Below are 21,241 nucleotides of genomic sequence, written 5' to 3'. Positions count from 1 at the left end.
TACAGTATTTTTAAAGTTAAAATAAGATTAAACTAACGAAAACCAAAAGCAAAGTGATGGAGAGATAGGACGCGCTTGTATATCGATGACGTAATACACGTAACTGAGGAGCGAACGAAAAGAACCGAGTCGAATTAATTAAGTCGGAAAAAAAGAAAGTGTGCATTATAATTGAGAAAATGCGAGTATTGTATTAATCTTTAAAATATTGGTATTAAATCTGTCTTATAATATCATGACGATTCCTGTAAATCAGGTTATCCGATAAGAATAAAATACAATACCAATATAGCCCTATCGTTGAAAAAATTAGCTTATTTTTGCACGCCTCGAGTTTTGCTTAGTAGAAATGGCTAAAAAGTGAGCAAAACACGTACGGAAATACGGTATTACAGCACCACCCGTATTGGACGACCACCTGCCTAAAAGACCACTTTTTGAAGGAACCATGGGTGGTCACCATAGACAGGTTTTACTGTATTACCAAATCAAAATGTTTCAAAGAGTACAAACATTACAAAATTTGAAAGTAAATGGAAATCAAACAAAGGCTCAGATGGCAAGAGAAATTATGACAGAGGCTGGAATATAGCTAAACAGAAGAATGCTGCACCAAAATAGAAAAGTGTTTTTTTCTTTGACAATGTTGCATATATCTAAACATCCAGCTAATAAACGTAAAAATTTTATTTCTACCTCTAAATGTCACTTTACTCTTTTAATTTTTGGATCAAGGTATAATTCAAAATTTCAAATCAAATACAAACAGTACAAAGTACATAATCATAAATGTTTATTGTGGGACATTTCTCAAAACCCTGACAAAACAACTCACTATCTTCCAAGCTTTCTAATTTTCCCCTTAATATCGAAAATAATGCTTTCTCTCTATTCCAGTAGATCTATTGCTACAAATACACAGCAAGCAATGTATATTTCAATAAAATTAATACTATAAAATACAATTTGACAAAAAAATTACAATAGCACACGCATTCTCTATGGTGACTAATGCAATAAATGAATCCAAAATGGCTGACAAGCATGCTCAGTATATCTAAGTGCTCTTGATAGCTCTGTAACAAGTGTAAATTTGGCCAGGTAGCAGATTGATATAATCAATCTAAAAAAGAAATATAACTAAACTTCCTCTTATGATAATTCATCTTTACTATTATAATATATCATATTACTATTTTCTGTATGGTATGTCAATTACGTTTGTAAATAAAAATACATCTACATTTAAAGGTACTTTTCACAAAACCTCTCTATAACAGAGTTTTTTGGTCTCAAGATGTCCTTTGTAGACTTTCACTGTATTAGCAGAATCATAATCATTAACCAAAACATAATTTAGTTTGTAAAAGTATTAATGTTTAATAATGTAAATAAGTTAATTTATATTATTTAATTTATTAAAATTTATCAACATTGTTATAATTTTTATTAATAAAAGTTGCCAACATACCTTAATAAGTCAAATAATATTAGATATGTATAGGCTTCAAGTCCTAAAAAAAAAAACAAAATTTATTATATTAAAACTACATGTAATAAAATTAAAGTATTTTTCAGCAAGTGTTAATAATTATATTAACTGATGCAATAATGTTTAATGACTATATTCAAAAACTAATTTAAAAAACTTCAGCTTTATAATTGAATATCGTATATTTACAGCAGTAGTTTAAAAATCCTCTTTAGGCATATATGATGGCTTTTGTAAACTAAAATTAAATAACAATTAACTAAAAATCTTGAGATCTTTTTTAATAATTACTTTCCTAAGTTAAAAAGTCAAAGCTTACTGCACAAACCACTCTTACTAATATACATAGCAGCTAGAGTTTACATAATTTTGCAGGTTTATATCTTCACGTATGTCAGATTTTCTTTGGTATATACCAGGGGTGGCCAAACCTTCTCACAACAGGAGCCATATACTGCTTATCAGAAATACACAAGAGCTACATCCTCTGTTTATAGTATTCAAATATTTGTAATATAATTATCACTGTTACTTTACTTTGTTTACCTAGTCATCATAAAGTACCAGTAATCATTTAACTCCTTCCACTTATGTAAATGACACTATTTTTGTTAGTAGTATGTGCCTATTTCATAAAAAGAAATTGTACAGTAATACCCCGAACTTACGCAATAGGTGGGACTGAGCGATAACCGCGTAAGTCGAATTTGCATAAGTCGGGGTATATTTTCGCAATTTGTGTAAAATCCAAATCTGATGTACGTAAGCTAATAAATGTTCTCATTAACCTTGTCGCACCTTTTGATTCATTCATGGTTACAAGAAATCACCACATAGAGTCTCTCAAGTATCCGTAGATATAACAAACACAGAAATAAATAACACAAAATACATTGTAGCTATGTGTCGATTCTGCGTGGCATGTCCGAACATGTAAGCTAAACAATAGTGTGGGAGGAGTGAGTAATCAAGACTTGCATGGCGTTCAAACAAAAGACGAATCGATGAGATTTGAAAATCGCATAACTCCGGGTTCGCGTAAGTCAAGGTATTACTGTATATATATGTGGGAGCCGCAATAAGGGTCTACAGAGCCTCACGAGACACAAGCCAGTTTGGCAACTGTGGATATATATTTCTGTCTAATTCTTGACTCCACCAAATTTTTTCAAATGAATAAATGGAAATGATTCTAGAAAATAGTCAGCTAAAGCATGACATGGTGTTGGTCAAATCTTGATTTCTCCTGATTTTTGTATTAATGGCTGCAATTTAGTAAGATTACATCTAACAATTCAAATGAATTATTACTTTATCAGCTTGCTTACCACCCAGTCTGAACAAATAGTATTAGCTTTTCGTTCTATTATCTTTAGTTTAAATGCATGAATTATTACATTTAACTTTGTTATCTAAAATTTTTCAGTCAGTCATTTGTAAAAAGACATGATTTACATAGAATCAATGTAATGTTTTGATGCTGATTTTAGATATTATTATTATTTTAACATAATCTTATTTTCTCTGCACCTGATTAAAAAACAATAGGCAAATATAAAACTAGCACTAAATTCACAGAAAAACATTGCTCATTTAAAAAAATTATTCAACCAATATAAAACCCATTTTCAAAAAAATTATAATTATTCAGGAACAAGCATTAAGATGCAAGGTAAAAGGTATGAAGCTGTTTATATGCTAAATTGATTACAACATGCTCTATTATAATTGTAAATACAGATCATAACCACTAAATATATATTGAATTTCAGTTTTTCTTTAGTCTTTATTACAGTGATAATCCAGCATGGCATTGAATCAAAAATATTTGAACAGTGATTTGGAATACAATGAAAAAAAAATTTCTACAGTCTGTTATATTGATGTAACATGTGCAAAAAACTAAAAGAAAAAATAGTAATAAAATTCACATTTTATTAGTTGTTTAGGTCTCAAACCAGGATTTCCAAACACTCAATATCATGGTTAGATCCTTTGTAATTACAGAGTTTCTCTTACATGTTGATTTACTGATTTTGAAGGCTTTGACTTGTCTAAGACAGTGTTTGTTTCTGATATGCTTGGAGACCTTAGCAAAACCTGACCAACTGTCCAAGGCATAAACAGCCAGGGCTGTATATAGGGGAGTAACTTCTTAACAGCATATGTATGTTCCTTTAACCATGAAGTAAAGGATTGTGCAATGGCTCCCACATATACCAAGTTGTGTGCTACCCTGTCATCTGTGATGGGTAGTGTAGACATGCTGAATTTTCAAGGAATCTACTAAGTCTACCATTCCACAGAAGTTTATCAATTGTAGGATTCTTTTCCCATAGTTGATAAACTCAGACAAACTATAGTTTGCTAGGGTGTTCCAGTAGTTGTCAATGAGTGATTATTTAATTCTATGATGATAACTAAGATTCTTTCCAAGATGTTTCCTGATGATGTCAAGGCAGTGGGTGTGCGCACCCTTCTAATCAAGGCTTTGAAAGTGGCTAGACTGTAGTATAGTCGGTCATGTAATACCCAAGAAAGTAAACCTTTTTTGTTGCTGCACAAGGCTGTATGTAGATGACTGAGTGATGCACAGCCTTATACCTATATTATAATTTTTTGAAATAGGGTGTACATAATGGTCCAGGTAGTTAAGGCATCAACCTACCACTATGGGGATCTCAAGATCTAATCTGAGTGATTAAAAATTCCCAGATATGTCCCCCTTTCTCACTGTTGACTGTCATTTGGCATCATTATAACAACAAAATAAACAAACTGCTAAATTTGAAATTACCAAAAAAATATATTTAATTTTAAATGTTTTAAACCTTGAATTAGGTCACCTTCAACTAGAATAAAGAGAATAGAACAGTTCTTAATTTAAAAATTAATTCATTTCTAAAAATATTCATGAATACTATTCCATTTATTTTACACAAGTTTATAAAAATGTATTATTCCCAATTCTCGACTAATAAACAGACTATCTTCCTTTGACATTTGCCTAGCATTATAATATAATTAAGCTGTAATGCTAATGAGTATTTTTAGAATTAATTTTTAAATTAATAATTATTATATTCTATTTATTGTACTAGTTAAAGATGATCTAACTCAAGATTAACATTTTAACTAAATACACTATTGATAATATCAAATTTAGCAGCTTGTCTGTTCATCATTATAAATTCTCTTTTAAAGTCATTCAAAATAAAATGCATAAAAATTCAAATTTGAATTATGCCTACTAATTCAGTGCACACATTTTTAATTTTAAGAAATCCATTATAAATTTACAAACAATTATAAAATAAAAATGTAGTATTAACTGAATTAGTGTGTAAGAAATTTATTTTATATTTCCTATAATCCAGGGGTCACCAAACTTTTTGCACAGCGAGCCAGATAACTGAGAGAATGAGGAGCATGGGCCAAATAACCATTTTTGTTCAATATAGCATACTGAATACATATAACATAACCTTCTCACAACATTTCACACAACCTACATATTTATTTACCAATACACAAAGACGATCGCTGCAGCAAGCTTGTAATCACTAATCCTAGAAACTTCATTGCAGGTACTTACACAAAAGCACTCTGATATCCAAAGTTGAAAACGTCACAGATTTTTTCATTTCACTGATTTTCTTAAAAATTATATTACTGTCAAATGCAAAAATCAGATTGGACCAAATTTGGCATTTTTACTTACACTTATTTTAATTTTTTCTACATAGTAAGTTCATCTACAATCTATGACATTTCCATAATTATATTTTAGCTCAATTGTAGAACAGTGCGGCGGCAGGCCAGATGAACTGACCTTGCAGGCCGGATCTGGCACATGGGCCATAGTTTGGTGACACCCACTATAATCAAATCATAAAATTTCTTACCCATACTGTTTGTAGACTTGCACCACATTAAGAGAACTCCTGCACAGATAAGATTAAAAATACCAAGCCATGTTATTCTTTTTCCCTGAAAGATACATACACATAGAATTTTAAATAAATTAATTATAAAACATTAAAAAGGCAACAATGATTGATAATTACAGCACTGGATATTTGATTAATCAGTGTTAAGATAATTAGAGTTCTAATGTACTTGTAACTCATTCTAAGCATCAGTATTTTAAAACTAAAAGATTCAAAGTACTTACTATTTAGTCCTCTGGTTAGAAAGATGTACATCCATACTTTCAGCCAGAGGACTAAATAGTATGACTACAAAAGGCCAGAGTTTGATAAGTCCAAGGGAGCATTCTTCAGTTAGAACTGAAGGAGATATTGGTTATACAAAAAAGTGTCAAACTGTAACCTAAACAAGTTTCATTTTTTACAAAATAAATTTTTAATTCTATTTTGGTATGTTACAATATTTATATGCAAAGTACAGTACATATGCATGACTGACTATAATTTGTTCCGTACAACTAAATATAGTTAATCAATAACACACAATTTTGATTCCAAAAAGAACAATTTTCATAGAACAACATTGTTTTATTTATCAAAGAATCTAATCCATTTATTTTTTTGGAAATTAACCCATCCCTCTTCAGGCTATGAGCTTTTTCAATCCCGAAATGCACTGATGCAATAGCAAGTGTGATTAAAGAGTTTTGAACAAATTAATCTTTGTCTCCTGATTAAAAAAGACTGTGTAAAACAAAACTTAGGTTATTAGTCTCAGCAGAGAATATGTTTTGGAAAATTTCTGCATATGTTTAATGAAAAAGTCTGCCATTGCAATTTAGTTGTCTAAATTGTTGTGTGTACCCAAATTATATTCAGTTATGTGCAATATCCTTCAAAATAAACAATTAAAAAAGTCAATGCAGTCAAGAAGCCATAATTTAGCAAGTACACTGTTTTGTCATGTCATTTGACTCAATGTATACAAATCATGTGTATAGTTTCATTCTCATATGCAATTAATTAAAACTATTCATTCCAGATGGGATTTATAAAAAACATTAAAGATTATGCAACAAAAAGCTACCTCCATATATATTTAAACCTGCATTAACGAATTTTATTTGTCAATGCTCCAAATTAAAAGAAGTCATACGTAGATCACATATTTTAGTTATATGCTTCTTTTAGTTTTCTAGGAATGTAATCATTAGTTTTTTGCTGAATTTTACAATATTAAAAAATTCACAGATGATCTTGAAATTAATCATAAAATAACCACTAAAAATTCAACACATCTATGTAAAACTCATTTCATAATAAAAAAAGAATAAAAGTAAATTCTATTTATGTAAAATAAAATTTCTACTTACTTTCATTTGTTTTAAAATTGGTTTCATTTCATATAGCACAGAAGAAAAAAATGGCAAATTTGTCTTGCCAAATGGACGAATGACACCCTAAGCAGAGAAAAATTATTTTAAAAAATTTATTTATTTATTTAAATAACCATATAGTGAGCATTTTGAATATTTGATACAATAGGAAATGATGTTAAGAACAGAAAATTTTCAAATGCAATAAGCCAATTTAAGTTCTTGGCATGTAGGCATACAGAACTCATCGTGTGTCAAAATAATGTCATTCTGATGCATCCTCACTCCTTAAGAACAAAAGCTACTAAATATTTTACTTTTACAATACAATATTATGTTCATTATCATGTTCTTTTGATTTATAATAATAGCTGCAATGAGTGCTAGACTTTTTTCCCACTTGAACAATTACTGGATTGAACTGTCTCAATGTTGTAAAAAGACGCCTTACTGATGACAGGCTGGCGAATATCCACTTTACCAAAAACAAAAGGTAATAGGTAAGCAAACTTTAAATTGCAGCTGAAAAATGATGCTTCAACCATGATAAAACACCATGGGAGGTCCTTTTTTCATGATTTGATAAATACATCTTATTAATTTGCACATTCTGCCTGTCATAGAGTCAGCCCGGTATGGTGTATATATACACTAGGATTTCTCATTTCCCGGTCTTTTGCTTGTCCTGGGATTCTGGGATAAAAGTGAACTGTTTCCCAGCATAGAATTAATTCTTTTTAAGATATACAAAATATCTTGAGATCAAATAATTAATTATTTTTCATTTTTTAAAGTAATTTAATACGTTCTGTAACCTCCAAAATCATATTAATAATGCTGTGTAAGATATATATATTAAAAATTACCTTTGAATTACGTACAAATTTTCACAAATAGAGAAAATTTATTAAAGTTTGCTGGAAACTGCATACAACAATAATAAAAATGCTTTGAATTGAGTTGAAAAATAGATCAAACTTCTAACTTAAAAGGTAATTTTCGTTTTTTAAATAAAACATAATACAAAATATTATTGTAAATTTTTATNAAAAACTTCGCTAGGTCTTACTTTCAGGGGGAGGTCTTATATTTCGCAATTCAGCAAAATCTGTACTAGGTCTTATTTTCTGCGGATGTCTTATTTTCGGGGAAACACGGTATATCACTGTAATCTGTTTCCGACATTTGAGCTAGCCATGAGTCAAGTGGGAAGGATTTTCATGGAAGAGAGAATATTTGAGTATTGAGTTCAGTATATTTTTGACTTTTCAAAATTTTTTTCATAAATATAATAAACAAAGTATAAATTATTAATATTTTGTATATGCTAGGGATTACAATTAACAGTATATATCATACGTTCTAACATTTATGTCCATATTACAAAGAAACAAAAGCCCATCTACATCTAGTAATCCAGGGTTTATTAAACACTGAACCCTACATTTTAAGTGCATTTCCACTTCTGATCCTCTCTTTATAAGTACATTTTTATACATATATTAAATTACTTGTGATTTATTATTTTATTTTTAAATAAAACAAAATTATGACCTGTGAATATCTGTTCTTTACAGCAATTAAATTATGTTCTTTTTATATCTTGAAAGTCATTTAAATAATACCATAACAATGTTTGTTCCTATGCATCTAAAAATTCATCAAGAATACACTTAATGTAATATTCATAATGCATACATTAGATTTGTTCATTTGTATATGGCAATACGTGGGCAATCATTGAGGGAGGATGCCTCCTGGGAGAACTTTCTATGAGAAGCTGGCACCTTTCTATGAGAAACTGGAACCTGGTGCCAGCTTCTCATAGAAAGTTCTCATAGAAAAAGGAAAGTTCTCATAGAAAGTTGTCGTGTTCGGCAATTGACCAAATGGTCAATTGCCGAACACGACAATTGCCATTTGGTGGTACATCTATATATATTTTGAAATGACCAAAATCAACAATTAAACAATGCTGTTAATTTAATAATATTTTTTAAACAACTTTTACAGTATAAAAATAATTCGTTCATAAAATTTATATAAATACCTTTGACTAATTTCAGCTACGTGTTCCTGCAACCAGCTTGAACTTGAAGCTCCAATAGTATCGTTGATAGCACGATTGTTCATTCCATATGTAACAATCAGATGACAAATAAATGCAACAATAATTGCTGGAAGATATCGTCCCCTGAAAAGTATTTGAATAGAAATTCACTTATTAATAGTGTCTAAATTACAAAAACTCTTAAAATTTGCATTGCCAGTTATAGCATTTAAGTATGTGGTAACTGGCAACACACTTGCATATTAGACAAAAGTCGCAAGTTCAATTTATACTCGGATATTTTTTCAAACTTATTAAAAATTTAATGAAACTAATTTCAATTTACTAATCATTAAACTTTTCAAAATTATAGTCATAACATGCCTTTAACTTAGATTCTACAGGATGGTCAAATGAACTTAATTGGTGATACCAACAAGGAGTTTTGATTATTATTCAAGACAAATCTTGGATGTCTATTAACTATAAAGTATTTCTTGCAATACGTAGCAGGGCTGTAACAACAAGATTTTCATTTCATAACCCATTATAATTATTAAGATATTAATTTGTCCAATTAATCTTGATATTTTTGACAATTTTTTGCATTTAATTAATTCTCAATTGATAAGTTATATTTATTATTATAATCTCAAATCAAATTTTCATTTAAAGCTTATGCAAAAGTTTGGAGAGAGAACTTTCGATATTATTATTTATATTACTATATTGTATACAATCTGCTGCAAAAGTTTTGTGCATTTGGGCTTAAATTGAATTAATTAGTGTGAGAAATAACCTTACATCACACAATTTCAAAAATAAAACTTGTCATTCAAAATAATACTTGAGAATAAGAACTGAAAATTATTATTTCAATGAATAAACTGATTGCTAAAGTTTAGAGTAAATAAATAAATTGTACATTGTCCAAATATAGGCTATTTTGTAATTATATACAAATAATTATAAAATAATTTACATGTAGTTACAAATAAAGTATATATACATATATACAGTAGAGCATCAATTATCCGAATCAATTGGGGACTGGGTTTGTTTGGAAAATCGATTTTTCGGATAACCAATTATGTACGAAAAAAATATATTAACCTATCCCATTCGTTCAAATCCTGGCACGTCCTTAAGTACCCTATCATGGTCATGCCATGTTGCCAGCTAAAACACGCACCCCTATAAAAATAATATTAGAGTAGCCCAAGACATAGCCAAAGATTGCAGCACCACAGCACTAGTGAAAATTTAAATTTGCCGACTGAAAAGCTTTTGATTAATCGACGTTTCGGTTGATCGGCGTTCGGATAATCGATGCTTTACTGTACATTCATAATAATTCAATTCAAATGTACATTACAATCAGATGAAAATAAATGCAACAATAATTGCTGGAAGATATTTAATGGGGATTGTTATTTGGGGATGCTTTAAAGTTACTGAAAGGTAATGTTTTGCATAAATTTAGTTTGTTTAAAAATAGAAAAGTATAGAGTATAAATTGATGAGCATTCAAAAATACTTACGTATGGATCTCTGGTGGTTGAAGTAATCTTTCTATACTGTGGTATAAAAAATNATGAGCATGGGCCAAATAACCATTTTTGTTCAATATAGCATACTGAATACATATAACATAACCTTCTCACAACATTTCACACAACCTACATATTTATTTACCAATACACAAAGACGATCGCTGCAGCAAGCTTGTAATCACTAATCCTAGAAACTTCATTGCAGGTACTTACACAAAAGCACTCTGATATCCAAAGTTGAAAACGTCACAGATTTTTTCATTTCACTGATTTTCTTAAAAATTATATTACTGTCAAATGCAAAAATCAGATTGGACCAAATTTGGCATTTTTACTTACACTTATTTTAATTTTTTCTACATAGTAAGTTCATCTACAATCTATGACATTTCCATAATTATATTTTAGCTCAATTGTAGAACAGTGCGGCGGCAGGCCAGATGAACTGACCTTGCAGGCCGGATCTGGCACATGGGCCATAGTTTGGTGACACCCACTATAATCAAATCATAAAATTTCTTACCCATACTGTTTGTAGACTTGCACCACATTAAGAGAACTCCTGCACAGATAAGATTAAAAATACCAAGCCATGTTATTCTTTTTCCCTGAAAGATACATACACATAGAATTTTAAATAAATTAATTATAAAACATTAAAAAGGCAACAATGATTGATAATTACAGCACTGGATATTTGATTAATCAGTGTTAAGATAATTAGAGTTCTAATGTACTTGTAACTCATTCTAAGCATCAGTATTTTAAAACTAAAAGATTCAAAGTACTTACTATTTAGTCCTCTGGTTAGAAAGATGTACATCCATACTTTCAGCCAGAGGACTAAATAGTATGACTACAAAAGGCCAGAGTTTGATAAGTCCAAGGGAGCATTCTTCAGTTAGAACTGAAGGAGATATTGGTTATACAAAAAAGTGTCAAACTGTAACCTAAACAAGTTTCATTTTTTACAAAATAAATTTTTAATTCTATTTTGGTATGTTACAATATTTATATGCAAAGTACAGTACATATGCATGACTGACTATAATTTGTTCCGTACAACTAAATATAGTTAATCAATAACACACAATTTTGATTCCAAAAAGAACAATTTTCATAGAACAACATTGTTTTATTTATCAAAGAATCTAATCCATTTATTTTTTTGGAAATTAACCCATCCCTCTTCAGGCTATGAGCTTTTTCAATCCCGAAATGCACTGATGCAATAGCAAGTGTGATTAAAGAGTTTTGAACAAATTAATCTTTGTCTCCTGATTAAAAAAGACTGTGTAAAACAAAACTTAGGTTATTAGTCTCAGCAGAGAATATGTTTTGGAAAATTTCTGCATATGTTTAATGAAAAAGTCTGCCATTGCAATTTAGTTGTCTAAATTGTTGTGTGTACCCAAATTATATTCAGTTATGTGCAATATCCTTCAAAATAAACAATTAAAAAAGTCAATGCAGTCAAGAAGCCATAATTTAGCAAGTACACTGTTTTGTCATGTCATTTGACTCAATGTATACAAATCATGTGTATAGTTTCATTCTCATATGCAATTAATTAAAACTATTCATTCCAGATGGGATTTATAAAAAAACATTAAAGATTATGCAACAAAAAGCTACCTCCATATATATTTAAACCTGCATTAACGAATTTTATTTGTCAATGCTCCAAATTAAAAGAAGTCATACGTAGATCACATATTTTAGTTATATGCTTCTTTTAGTTTTCTAGGAATGTAATCATTAGTTTTTTGCTGAATTTTACAATATTAAAAAATTCACAGATGATCTTGAAATTAATCATAAAATAACCACTAAAAATTCAACACATCTATGTAAAACTCATTTCATAATAAAAAAAGAATAAAAGTAAATTCTATTTATGTAAAATAAAATTTCTACTTACTTTCATTTGTTTTAAAATTGGTTTCATTTCATATAGCACAGAAGAAAAAAATGGCAAATTTGTCTTGCCAAATGGACGAATGACACCCTAAGCAGAGAAAAATTATTTTAAAAAATTTATTTATTTATTTAAATAACCATATAGTGAGCATTTTGAATATTTGATACAATAGGAAATGATGTTAAGAACAGAAAATTTTCAAATGCAATAAGCCAATTTAAGTTCTTGGCATGTAGGCATACAGAACTCATCGTGTGTCAAAATAATGTCATTCTGATGCATCCTCACTCCTTAAGAACAAAAGCTACTAAATATTTTACTTTTACAATACAATATTATGTTCATCATCATGTTCTTTTGATTTATAATAATAGCTGCAATGAGTGCTAGACTTTTTTCCCACTTGAACAATTACTGGATTGAACTGTCTCAATGTTGTAAAAAGACGCCTTACTGATGACAGGCTGGCGAATATCCACTTTACCAAAAACAAAAGGTAATAGGTAAGCAAACTTTAAATTGCAGCTGAAAAATGATGCTTCAACCATGATAAAACACCATGGGAGGTCCTTTTTTCATGATTTGATAAATACATCTTATTAATTTGCACATTCTACCTGTCATAGAGTCAGCCCGGTATGGTGTATATATACACTAGGATTTCTCATTTCCTGGTCTTTTGCTTGTCCTGGGATTCTGGGATAAAAGTGAACTGTTTCCCAGCATAGAATTAATTCTTTTTAAGATATACAAAATATCTTGAGATCAAATAATTAATTATTTTTCATTTTTTAAAGTAATTTAATACGTTCTGTAACCTCCAAAATCATATTAATAATGCTGTGTAAGATATATATATTAAAAATTACCTTTGAATTACGTACAAATTTTCACAAATAGAGAAAATTTATTAAAGTTTGCTGGAAACTGCATACAACAATAATAAAAATGCTTTGAATTGAGTTGAAAAATAGATCAAACTTCTAACTTAAAAGGTAATTTTCGTTTTTTAAATAAAACATAATACAAAATATTATTGTAAATTTTTATAATAAGATTTTAAAAAGCAGAGATGGTCCAATCACTGAATCTGATTCTTATTTTAGTAATGAAAAGTCCTGATACTGAGAATGCCCTTTCCGATTGATGTGGGTGGAATTGTCTTTAATGCATTTTAGAGGAAACAGACGTCATGTGTTTTCTCACTGTAGCCTGAAAGATTTCTAATTTGTTTTTGAAATTGTAGTACTTCTTTTGCTCTCTAGTATTCTTAATTTATCTATCTTGGCTGCTTTAATAGAAACATCAAGCTTATAGCCCAATAATTCGGCAATTTGTTTGTCTTTAATAATCAGGTTTATGAAGAAAAACTTCATACTCGTTTGTATCCTTGCCCAATTTACACAACCTGGCATTATGCAGTTATTGAAACTACTGGGCATGATTAAAAATTAAGACAGCATAAGTACAATTATTCCAGATATTACAGGTTCTGACAAGTAAAGAATTTTCATAGTCTTGCCACAAATAAGCCACATATCGATTATTGATTATTTGTGACATGCCATAACGAGAAAAATTTAAAAAACTAATAAGCAGGTTTAAAATTAATAAATACAAATGTACAGGTAACCCCTGTATAACACGGTAGTTACATTCCAAAAAATTGCCGTGTTATGCGAATCCGTGTTATACAAAACAAAGAACTAATACGAAAAGGAGGGTTAGGTTCCAAAAATTAAAAAACATGCTAGTATATTTTCATAATTAAGATAAATATCTTCATTAAAATTTTTTTAAGTGATACATATTAATATAAATTAAACAATGTTTTCTTCGTCATCACTAAAAACACTATTAATTAACCGAGAGCGTTTTCTTTTTGGCAAGTTATCCTTATCCTCTGAGCATTTTTCTGCATTATCTTCAGATCCATGCTTTACCTTTTGCAAAATGTATGTAATTTTAGATTGCTTGCTTCTAGTTAAAAGGTCTTTATAAATTTCCTTATATGGTGCTAAGCACTTATGAAGAATAAAGCAAGTATGGAATAAGGGAAAAACATTCGGCAACATCAGAAGCAGAAGCGTCGCGATCTGGCAACATTGAAACAAGTTTCGAGAAGGACCACGTGTATCGACAGAAGGCGAGAAGAGAAAATTTACATACTTAAGTACTAATAGTTCACGAAAATAATAATTTTCGTGAACTATTATTACTTAAGTATGTAAAAATTTATTACATTTCCTGTTGTACGAGGGTTTTACCCAATTCTCGAACCGTGTCAGAGTGAATCCGTGCTATAAAAGTACCGTGTTATACGGGGGATGGTACCAATTCTCGAACCATGTTAGAGTGAATCCGTGCTATAGAAGTGCCGTGTTATACGGGGGTTACCTGTATTCTGTCTGTTTATAAGTTAATTATACTTTCTATTTGCAAAATTTCATCAACCTTAACACAAAATAATCTCAAAGCTTAATATTTTATAATGAAATCAAATGATTACCAAATTTAAACAGGGCTACTTCACTGCTACTAATAATTATTAAATTCTAGTAATTTAGAACTAAATGTAAGCATTAGGCACCATCTTCTATTAAATTTTAATAAGAGATGGTGCCTAATGCCTCTTACTAATTTTTTGAAACTACAGCACTTCTTATTTTACAGTAAAGCATTACAGTACTATCAAAATACACTGGACTACTTTGATAATTTTCGTATATTAATAACTTTGAGTTGTTATTGTATGCTTATGTTCATAAAATTTAGTGAATAGAATTCTTTGAATTAAGTTAGATATTTATGGAAAGATGCAATTTAAACTAAATAACCATCAACAAATAGACACAAAAAAATAAATAAATAATTACCATTTCCTTTTTATCTTCCATGATAATTCAAAAGATCATAACAAATCTGAAATTTAAAAAAATTTATATTTTAAACATTTAATTCAAAAAAATATAAATATTTATACTTTATATATTATATTAGAAACACAATTTTTAACTTATTCAGTCTTAAAACGTATGGATCAATACAAAAACAAGATCTACTCTACAATTTAAATCTACCTTCACCCATCTTTAAGTAACAGTTTTGATATGATCCACTAGTAATACACAAGAGTTAACAGCAGTCTTAGTCATTTAATACCTGCTACTGGATTAATAGCAAGTATTAAATGACAAAGACTGCAGTTAACTCTTGACATTCTCAAACGAGATAAACAATACTATCACTTGAAATTATATATTTATATAATTATAAGTACTGACAGCAGTCTTATATTGATAAGTTAATGTTGCTTTAATGGAAAATACTATACTTAAGAAAGCAATTATTATATAGCTAGTATGTAGATTTATCTAGGGTTCAGTATATATACTGCCCCTTGTCTTCTACAGCCCCGAGTCTTCTAATGCCTTCAAGGCGGCAATAGTGCCCATTTTGGAAATCACTGATTTAGATAGTACAGTTATAATAATTTTGCTAACATTCTCAAAAATATTTCTGTAGAGAATTTGAAATTTAATCTAATATTTAATATAAAAGTGCATATTAAAATTCATACACATTGTGATCTAACTAGCAATGATATATAGAAACACATACACCTTATTGCAAAGAATCATTTGTATACGTTGAAGTGAAATATATATAGAAACTTAATCACCTTGCATTAATATGATAGACATTTATTTTTGAGAAACTATATGATATATAATTTAACTTTGATAAAACAAAACATTTTAATATCAGATATGTAAATTCATAAAAGTATTTATTTATAAATATTTCTAAAAATAACATTATTATTAACAATTCACATTCCAATTACTCAACAAAGGTATCTGTAGGATTTTGTATCATATACACAATTTATATCAAATAGTCAATCAATTGATTCATTAAAATCATGTTCCTTAAACAAGTTTGCTTCTGCTTATATTCATCTATGACTAAATAATAAATATAAGTGAAGAATGAGCAAAAATTCAAACTACCCCATAAAACACGGTCTTTCAAATAAGACCCTGTACACACTAGGCGTTTTTCAACGCGCGTTAAACGCGTGCTTTTAAACGCGCGTTTAAAAGAACCAAGAGTTCTATGTAGCCGTACACACTCAAAAGCCAAGCGCGCGTTAAACGCGCGTTTTGCGAGCGCTTATAGATTTTTGTTAAAACGCGCGTTTTGCGAGCGCTTTATGGGCGCTTTGAGATATATGTGCTGCCATGTTACCGTACATGCGATCGCGCGTTTTGCGGGCGTCAGCCGAGCGCTTTGAGATATATGTGCTGAAATGGAGAACGATCATTTCGATACTGATCTATTTATTGATGAAATCTAAAAGAGACCAACCATCGTCAAAGGATTTTATAGATATTTTAAAAGAATTAAAAAACTTGAATTTATTTTGTCTTAGTTTTGGATACAACGTCGCAAACATTTCATGCGTCAGTCTATCTCGTAATATTGGGTGCACCCAAAATTCTCTTTGCCTCCGCCGTCGTCTTTTATAGCGACGATAGAGGAGCCACACACAAGCAATCACTTCCACATCCATTTCCAAACCGAGTCAGTGCGCATGCTCCGCTAAACGCTCGTCGAACGCCGAGCTAACGCGTGTTAAACGCGTGTTAAACGCGCGTTAGCTCGGCGTTCGACGAGCGTTTAACGCGCGTTGAAAAACGCCTAGTGTGTACAGGGCCTAATATAGTACCTATATAGGGCTTAAAGGAAGACTAGTCAAACAATCTCATCATGCACAGACTGTAATTTGAAAAATCAAAGAAAAATGAAAGAATAAAGCAAATCTCAAATAGGAGTAATTGCTCATTCTGGTCCTTCCTGTACATGCTTTTAACTCTTATTCCATTAAAATGATTTTCAACATTTATGGACGCATTCCTGTTAAACTTGACTCTGAATGTAAGTATTTTGCCATAGCTATGGCAAAATACTTACGTTCAAATTCTTATATTTATGATTATAATAAACAGTTTACTGTTATTAGTGGAATACTGGCATTGGATTGCAAAGGAAATCTGAAGTAAAATATTATCTAGTATAATAGCCCTAGTGTAATGATAATTATTATAATATACAGTATAACCTAGTAAAATGCTCCTATTAAAACTGTAAATATAATCATCAACTGTAATTACATGTTTAATTAAAATGTTTTAACTATATACTTTGACTAATTATATTTAATTTACGGCAAATGATTTTACTTATTTGACTTAAAAAAAACTGCTATTCTACATTTTAAATTTTATTAATTATCAATAAGATCAACTATAAATGACAATTTTTTTTTATTCAATACAGTCAACCACCCTATAATTACGATTCCTATAAAACTACGAAAAAATATACGTATTTTGGAAATGTTGAGTCGGATTAGTGTAGAATCGATTAATTTTATGGAAGAAAACCTTTCAATCAGCCGTAGTCCGTAAACTTGACACGTGTCGGGCTATGATTGGAATGACTTGTAAGAAATCGGATTCCTAATAAATTGGAACGTATCTATATCTTATAGGGGGTCGACTGTATATAAATTTTTCTATTCAGTTAAAAAAATAAATTATTATAAATAATATAGTCAACAGAAAAGTAGTAAAATATTATTTCTTAAACAAGTGGTGATCATTTCATGATAAGCAACTTTAAAAAAGACTATCTTTATCAGATTTTCTATAAAATGCTTTCAACAACACAACAATATTGATAATGAAAACAAAATATCTAAATCTTACAATGGTTTTTCTACAATAATTCTTTTTGAAATTTTACTAAAATGTAAACAAGATACAAAATAAGGATAGATCCTCACTACAATGCATGGAATAAGAGGTGTCTAGATGAACAGCAAATAGCTTTCTACTGAAGTAAGGGCCATGACACACTAGGCGATTTCTTGCCCCAGAGATGTGTCTCCAAGCAATAATTGCCTGTTGACGCTCGGTGATGTCCAGACACATAAGGAGACAAGTTGCCGGAGTCATACAATCAACATATCTTACCCGGTAATTGTAAATTTTTGCTATCGGCACAAAAGCATGTATCCTTGGGTACCTTGTTGTGTTATTCTTTAATTGTGTGATTATATCATAAATTGGTTCTCATGACTGAATTAATGAAATTAAACATTGTGTCCTATCAATCGTCGACGAGTGACCATCCTCCATTTTTATTATTGTGTTGTAAACAAAGTCTATGCACACTTATCAATTACAGTCAGCAACAGGAGACTGTCAACAAAAGTTAAAGTGAATTGACTCCCCGACCACTGCTCTCCCACTGGTCGAGAAACAATTTTTTTGTCATACAGCAATGTGTCTCCCACAAAAATCATCTAGTGTGTCATGTCCTTAATGAAACCAGTACAAGCAGATAGATACTTATTTGAAATAACTTGATTGACATTATATTTTCTATAAAGGAAAAGCTGTTTATTATTTTTTTTTATGATTTTAGCCTCTCTTGTTGTGATTATAGTCTCATTGTAAATATGAAAATTGATCTGAATTTTAAAGTAGATGAAAAATTGAATAATGTCGACGAGTTTAATAAAATTTTTAAATTTTTGTAATTCTCAAATAGTTATGCATTATCTCATATAATTTCACTCATTTAGTTACAGATGTGTGAAAATTACAAGTTATTACTTAGTAATTTAAGCTATTTTGGAAAAACCATCAGTTGGCATGTACTTAATGATTACGTAACCAAACTACATTCAAACAAAGACCTGAAAATAATGTATGAAAGAAGCTTAAGTGTTTCAATAAGAATTACCTGCAAAGTTCATCTAGAGGACCCATGGCTAGTTCTGCAAAAAATTCACCATCTTGAGTTTGAGATTACGAAAATCATGTGATCTAATGAAAGCAAGCTCTATTAAGGACTAATGCTCTAAGTATGAATTTTATCATGAATACACACATATTTAATCGACTTTGGAATTATTGGAACGACAGATTTTTGCAAAAAATGTCCAAAATAATCAAATGCTAAACAGATTTGTTCCATAAAAAAAATTCTCTCTTCATTGGTAGCACTATATGATGTCCAAATGACCTTGAATAGACATCCAATAAATCAACAATGTATAATTAGTAAAACTGAAAGTGAAAATGCCACTTGAACATGAAAACTTTCCTCATAAACAAGAATTATGATGGAAGTTTTTGAATTAAACAATATTTTTGCAAATCACTGAACCAGATAATGACTTTGAATTTCATTGTATGCATATTTCTAATTATCCAAACTAAAATATATGCAAAATCTTATTTTCTTGGCTAGGGACTAGACTTGACTTTGAATTATATAATATTTTGAATTATCTGATATTGAAATAAAGTTTTAGTGTATTGGAATCTAGATTTGAATGAGTCAGACTCTCATAATATACCATGGATTGGAAATGTTCCTTGAAAGAAAGTGTTTGAGAGATCTGAAGACCATATTGTCCTAAAAACCCATTTTCAGGATAACACAATCCTCAAATATAAACATTTCAATGACCCAGAAAAGTCACATATCCACAACCTGATCAATTGGTGCAGCAATTATTCACATGAAAGATTGCAAACCATCTGAAGAAACAAAATGTAGCCTATAAATTCTGTATGGAAAGTCGGAAGACAAATAATCTGGAAATATTACAACAATTAACAGAGTTAACTAAAATTAAACTAGGCCTACATTAGGCTCGATACAGTTTGGAAAAGAACAATTTTTTTTATTTTAGTGTCTCAATTGTGAGTCTAACACAACCAAAATTGGCAATAATTAAGCACAATCATATAGCTCAGGCCTTGTTGATTAATGCACAGTACATTAAACAACAAATGTACAGAAATATTGATACAAGTTAAGGAAAGGATATCTACTAATTTTTTACTTACTTAGAGAGTAATTAGGTGAAATGTGACAAATGGTGGTAATTCCAAAGCAATTCAAGTGGAGAAGGGCACTTTTGCGCATTTTTTCCCTGACGAGATTAGCATTTTGACTTTCCCGTCTAGTCCACGTGATTACACCGGCTTCAAGGTCACACAGAAGCGAAAAACTTACCCTCCACTCGTGCAGTGAGGCACGAGCAACAGCGTGCACCAAAGTGCAGAGCTGCATGCAGAGCGAAGGTCAAGGCTTTCCGTAGTTTGCCTCGCCGACGTAGAGCACGAAGAAGTATTGATTCAGAGTAAAAACTGTTTTCAGTGAATAATAAAAAAAAAAAGGCAAAACTTCTCAGTGTACAAAACTTCAAAGTGACGCCAAGTGTCCTCCCCACTCCAAACTGCCCCGGAATCATCTCCACTTGTCACATTTCACCTAATTATTACCTTCTAAGTAACTAAAAAACATTAGATAACCTGTTAACCAAAATATCAGTTTCCCACAGTTGTCAAGTATTTCAAAACATTCTATTTTATCCAAAATTGCACAGCTTTATTTGTATGTAAATTCCACATACCAAAAAGTGCATAATAAACTCATTTGAAAGGATTAAATCACTCAGTGTTTCTCACCCAATTTATGTACACAACAAACACATTTTAGTCTACATAAACTCTATAGAAATAAGCAAGTACAATTTGAAAATAATAAAATATTCTTACTTTGGCATGTTTACTCACAGAACAAGCAAATTGATTCATATCATCTCAACACATAATACTAACTTTCGACAACATATTCTTATTTTTATAAATATTTATAAAACTTTTCTATTTGATATTTAAAATTTCTATTGATAAAATGTCTTTAAATACGAATAAAAAATAATTCTATTCCTTAATTTTAACGTGGCATATTCCACATCAAACACTAAACAGAATCTTTTCGTAAGTAAACGTGTTATTGTCAGTGTTGCCAACTGTTCTGTAAAACATTT

The 21,241-nt window shown here is 30.0% G+C and overlaps 2 protein-coding genes across 2 annotated transcripts in view; both read right to left on the bottom strand.

Annotated features, from left to right (window-relative positions):
- The window catches only part of LOC111636937 (zinc transporter 6-like), a 35,411-nt gene extending 28,507 nt beyond the window's left edge, over positions 1 to 6,904 (bottom strand). Inside the window, exons 1-3 of the mRNA XM_023382324.1 lie at positions 6,795 to 6,904; positions 5,398 to 5,482; positions 1,472 to 1,514 (exon numbers count right to left, since the gene is read on the bottom strand). Of these exons, the coding sequence (XP_023238092.1) occupies positions 1,472 to 1,514; positions 5,398 to 5,482; positions 6,795 to 6,821 (155 nt within the window). The 5' untranslated portion in view covers positions 6,822 to 6,904. The remainder of the gene's footprint in view (positions 1 to 1,471; positions 1,515 to 5,397; positions 5,483 to 6,794) is intronic.
- Positions 6,905 to 10,457: 3,553 nt separating this feature from the next.
- Positions 10,458 to 21,207, bottom strand: LOC111636919 (zinc transporter 6-like). The gene is made up of 4 exons (XM_023382302.1): positions 20,967 to 21,207; positions 15,198 to 15,243; positions 12,322 to 12,408; positions 10,458 to 11,008 (listed from the first exon to the last, which is right to left on the bottom strand). Exons 2-4 carry the CDS (start codon positions 15,216 to 15,218, stop codon positions 10,805 to 10,807), a joined length of 312 nt encoding a protein of 103 aa, XP_023238070.1. The 5' UTR covers positions 15,219 to 15,243; positions 20,967 to 21,207; the 3' UTR covers positions 10,458 to 10,804.
- Positions 21,208 to 21,241: the final 34 nt, after the last annotated feature.

Source organism: Centruroides sculpturatus, unplaced genomic scaffold (assembly GCF_000671375.1).
Source record: "Centruroides sculpturatus isolate CEXI.00-Female unplaced genomic scaffold, Cexi_2.0 scaffold128, whole genome shotgun sequence".
In the NCBI taxonomy this organism is placed as follows: Eukaryota; Metazoa; Arthropoda; class Arachnida; order Scorpiones; family Buthidae; genus Centruroides; species Centruroides sculpturatus.
Note: the sequence above shows the minus strand (reverse complement) of the source record. Positions and strands in the feature narration are given on the sequence as shown.

Coding starts and splice junctions, on each gene's coding strand:
- LOC111636919 (XM_023382302.1), bottom strand. CDS start 15,218: ATGGAAGATAAAAAGGAAATG. Junction 12,409..15,197: donor TGGAAGATAAAAAGGAAATG/GTAATTATTTAT, acceptor TTCTCTGCTTAG/GGTGTCATTCGTCCATTTGG. Junction 11,009..12,321: donor CAATTTTAAAACAAATGAAA/GTAAGTAGAAAT, acceptor TGTATCTTTCAG/GGAAAAAGAATAACATGGCT.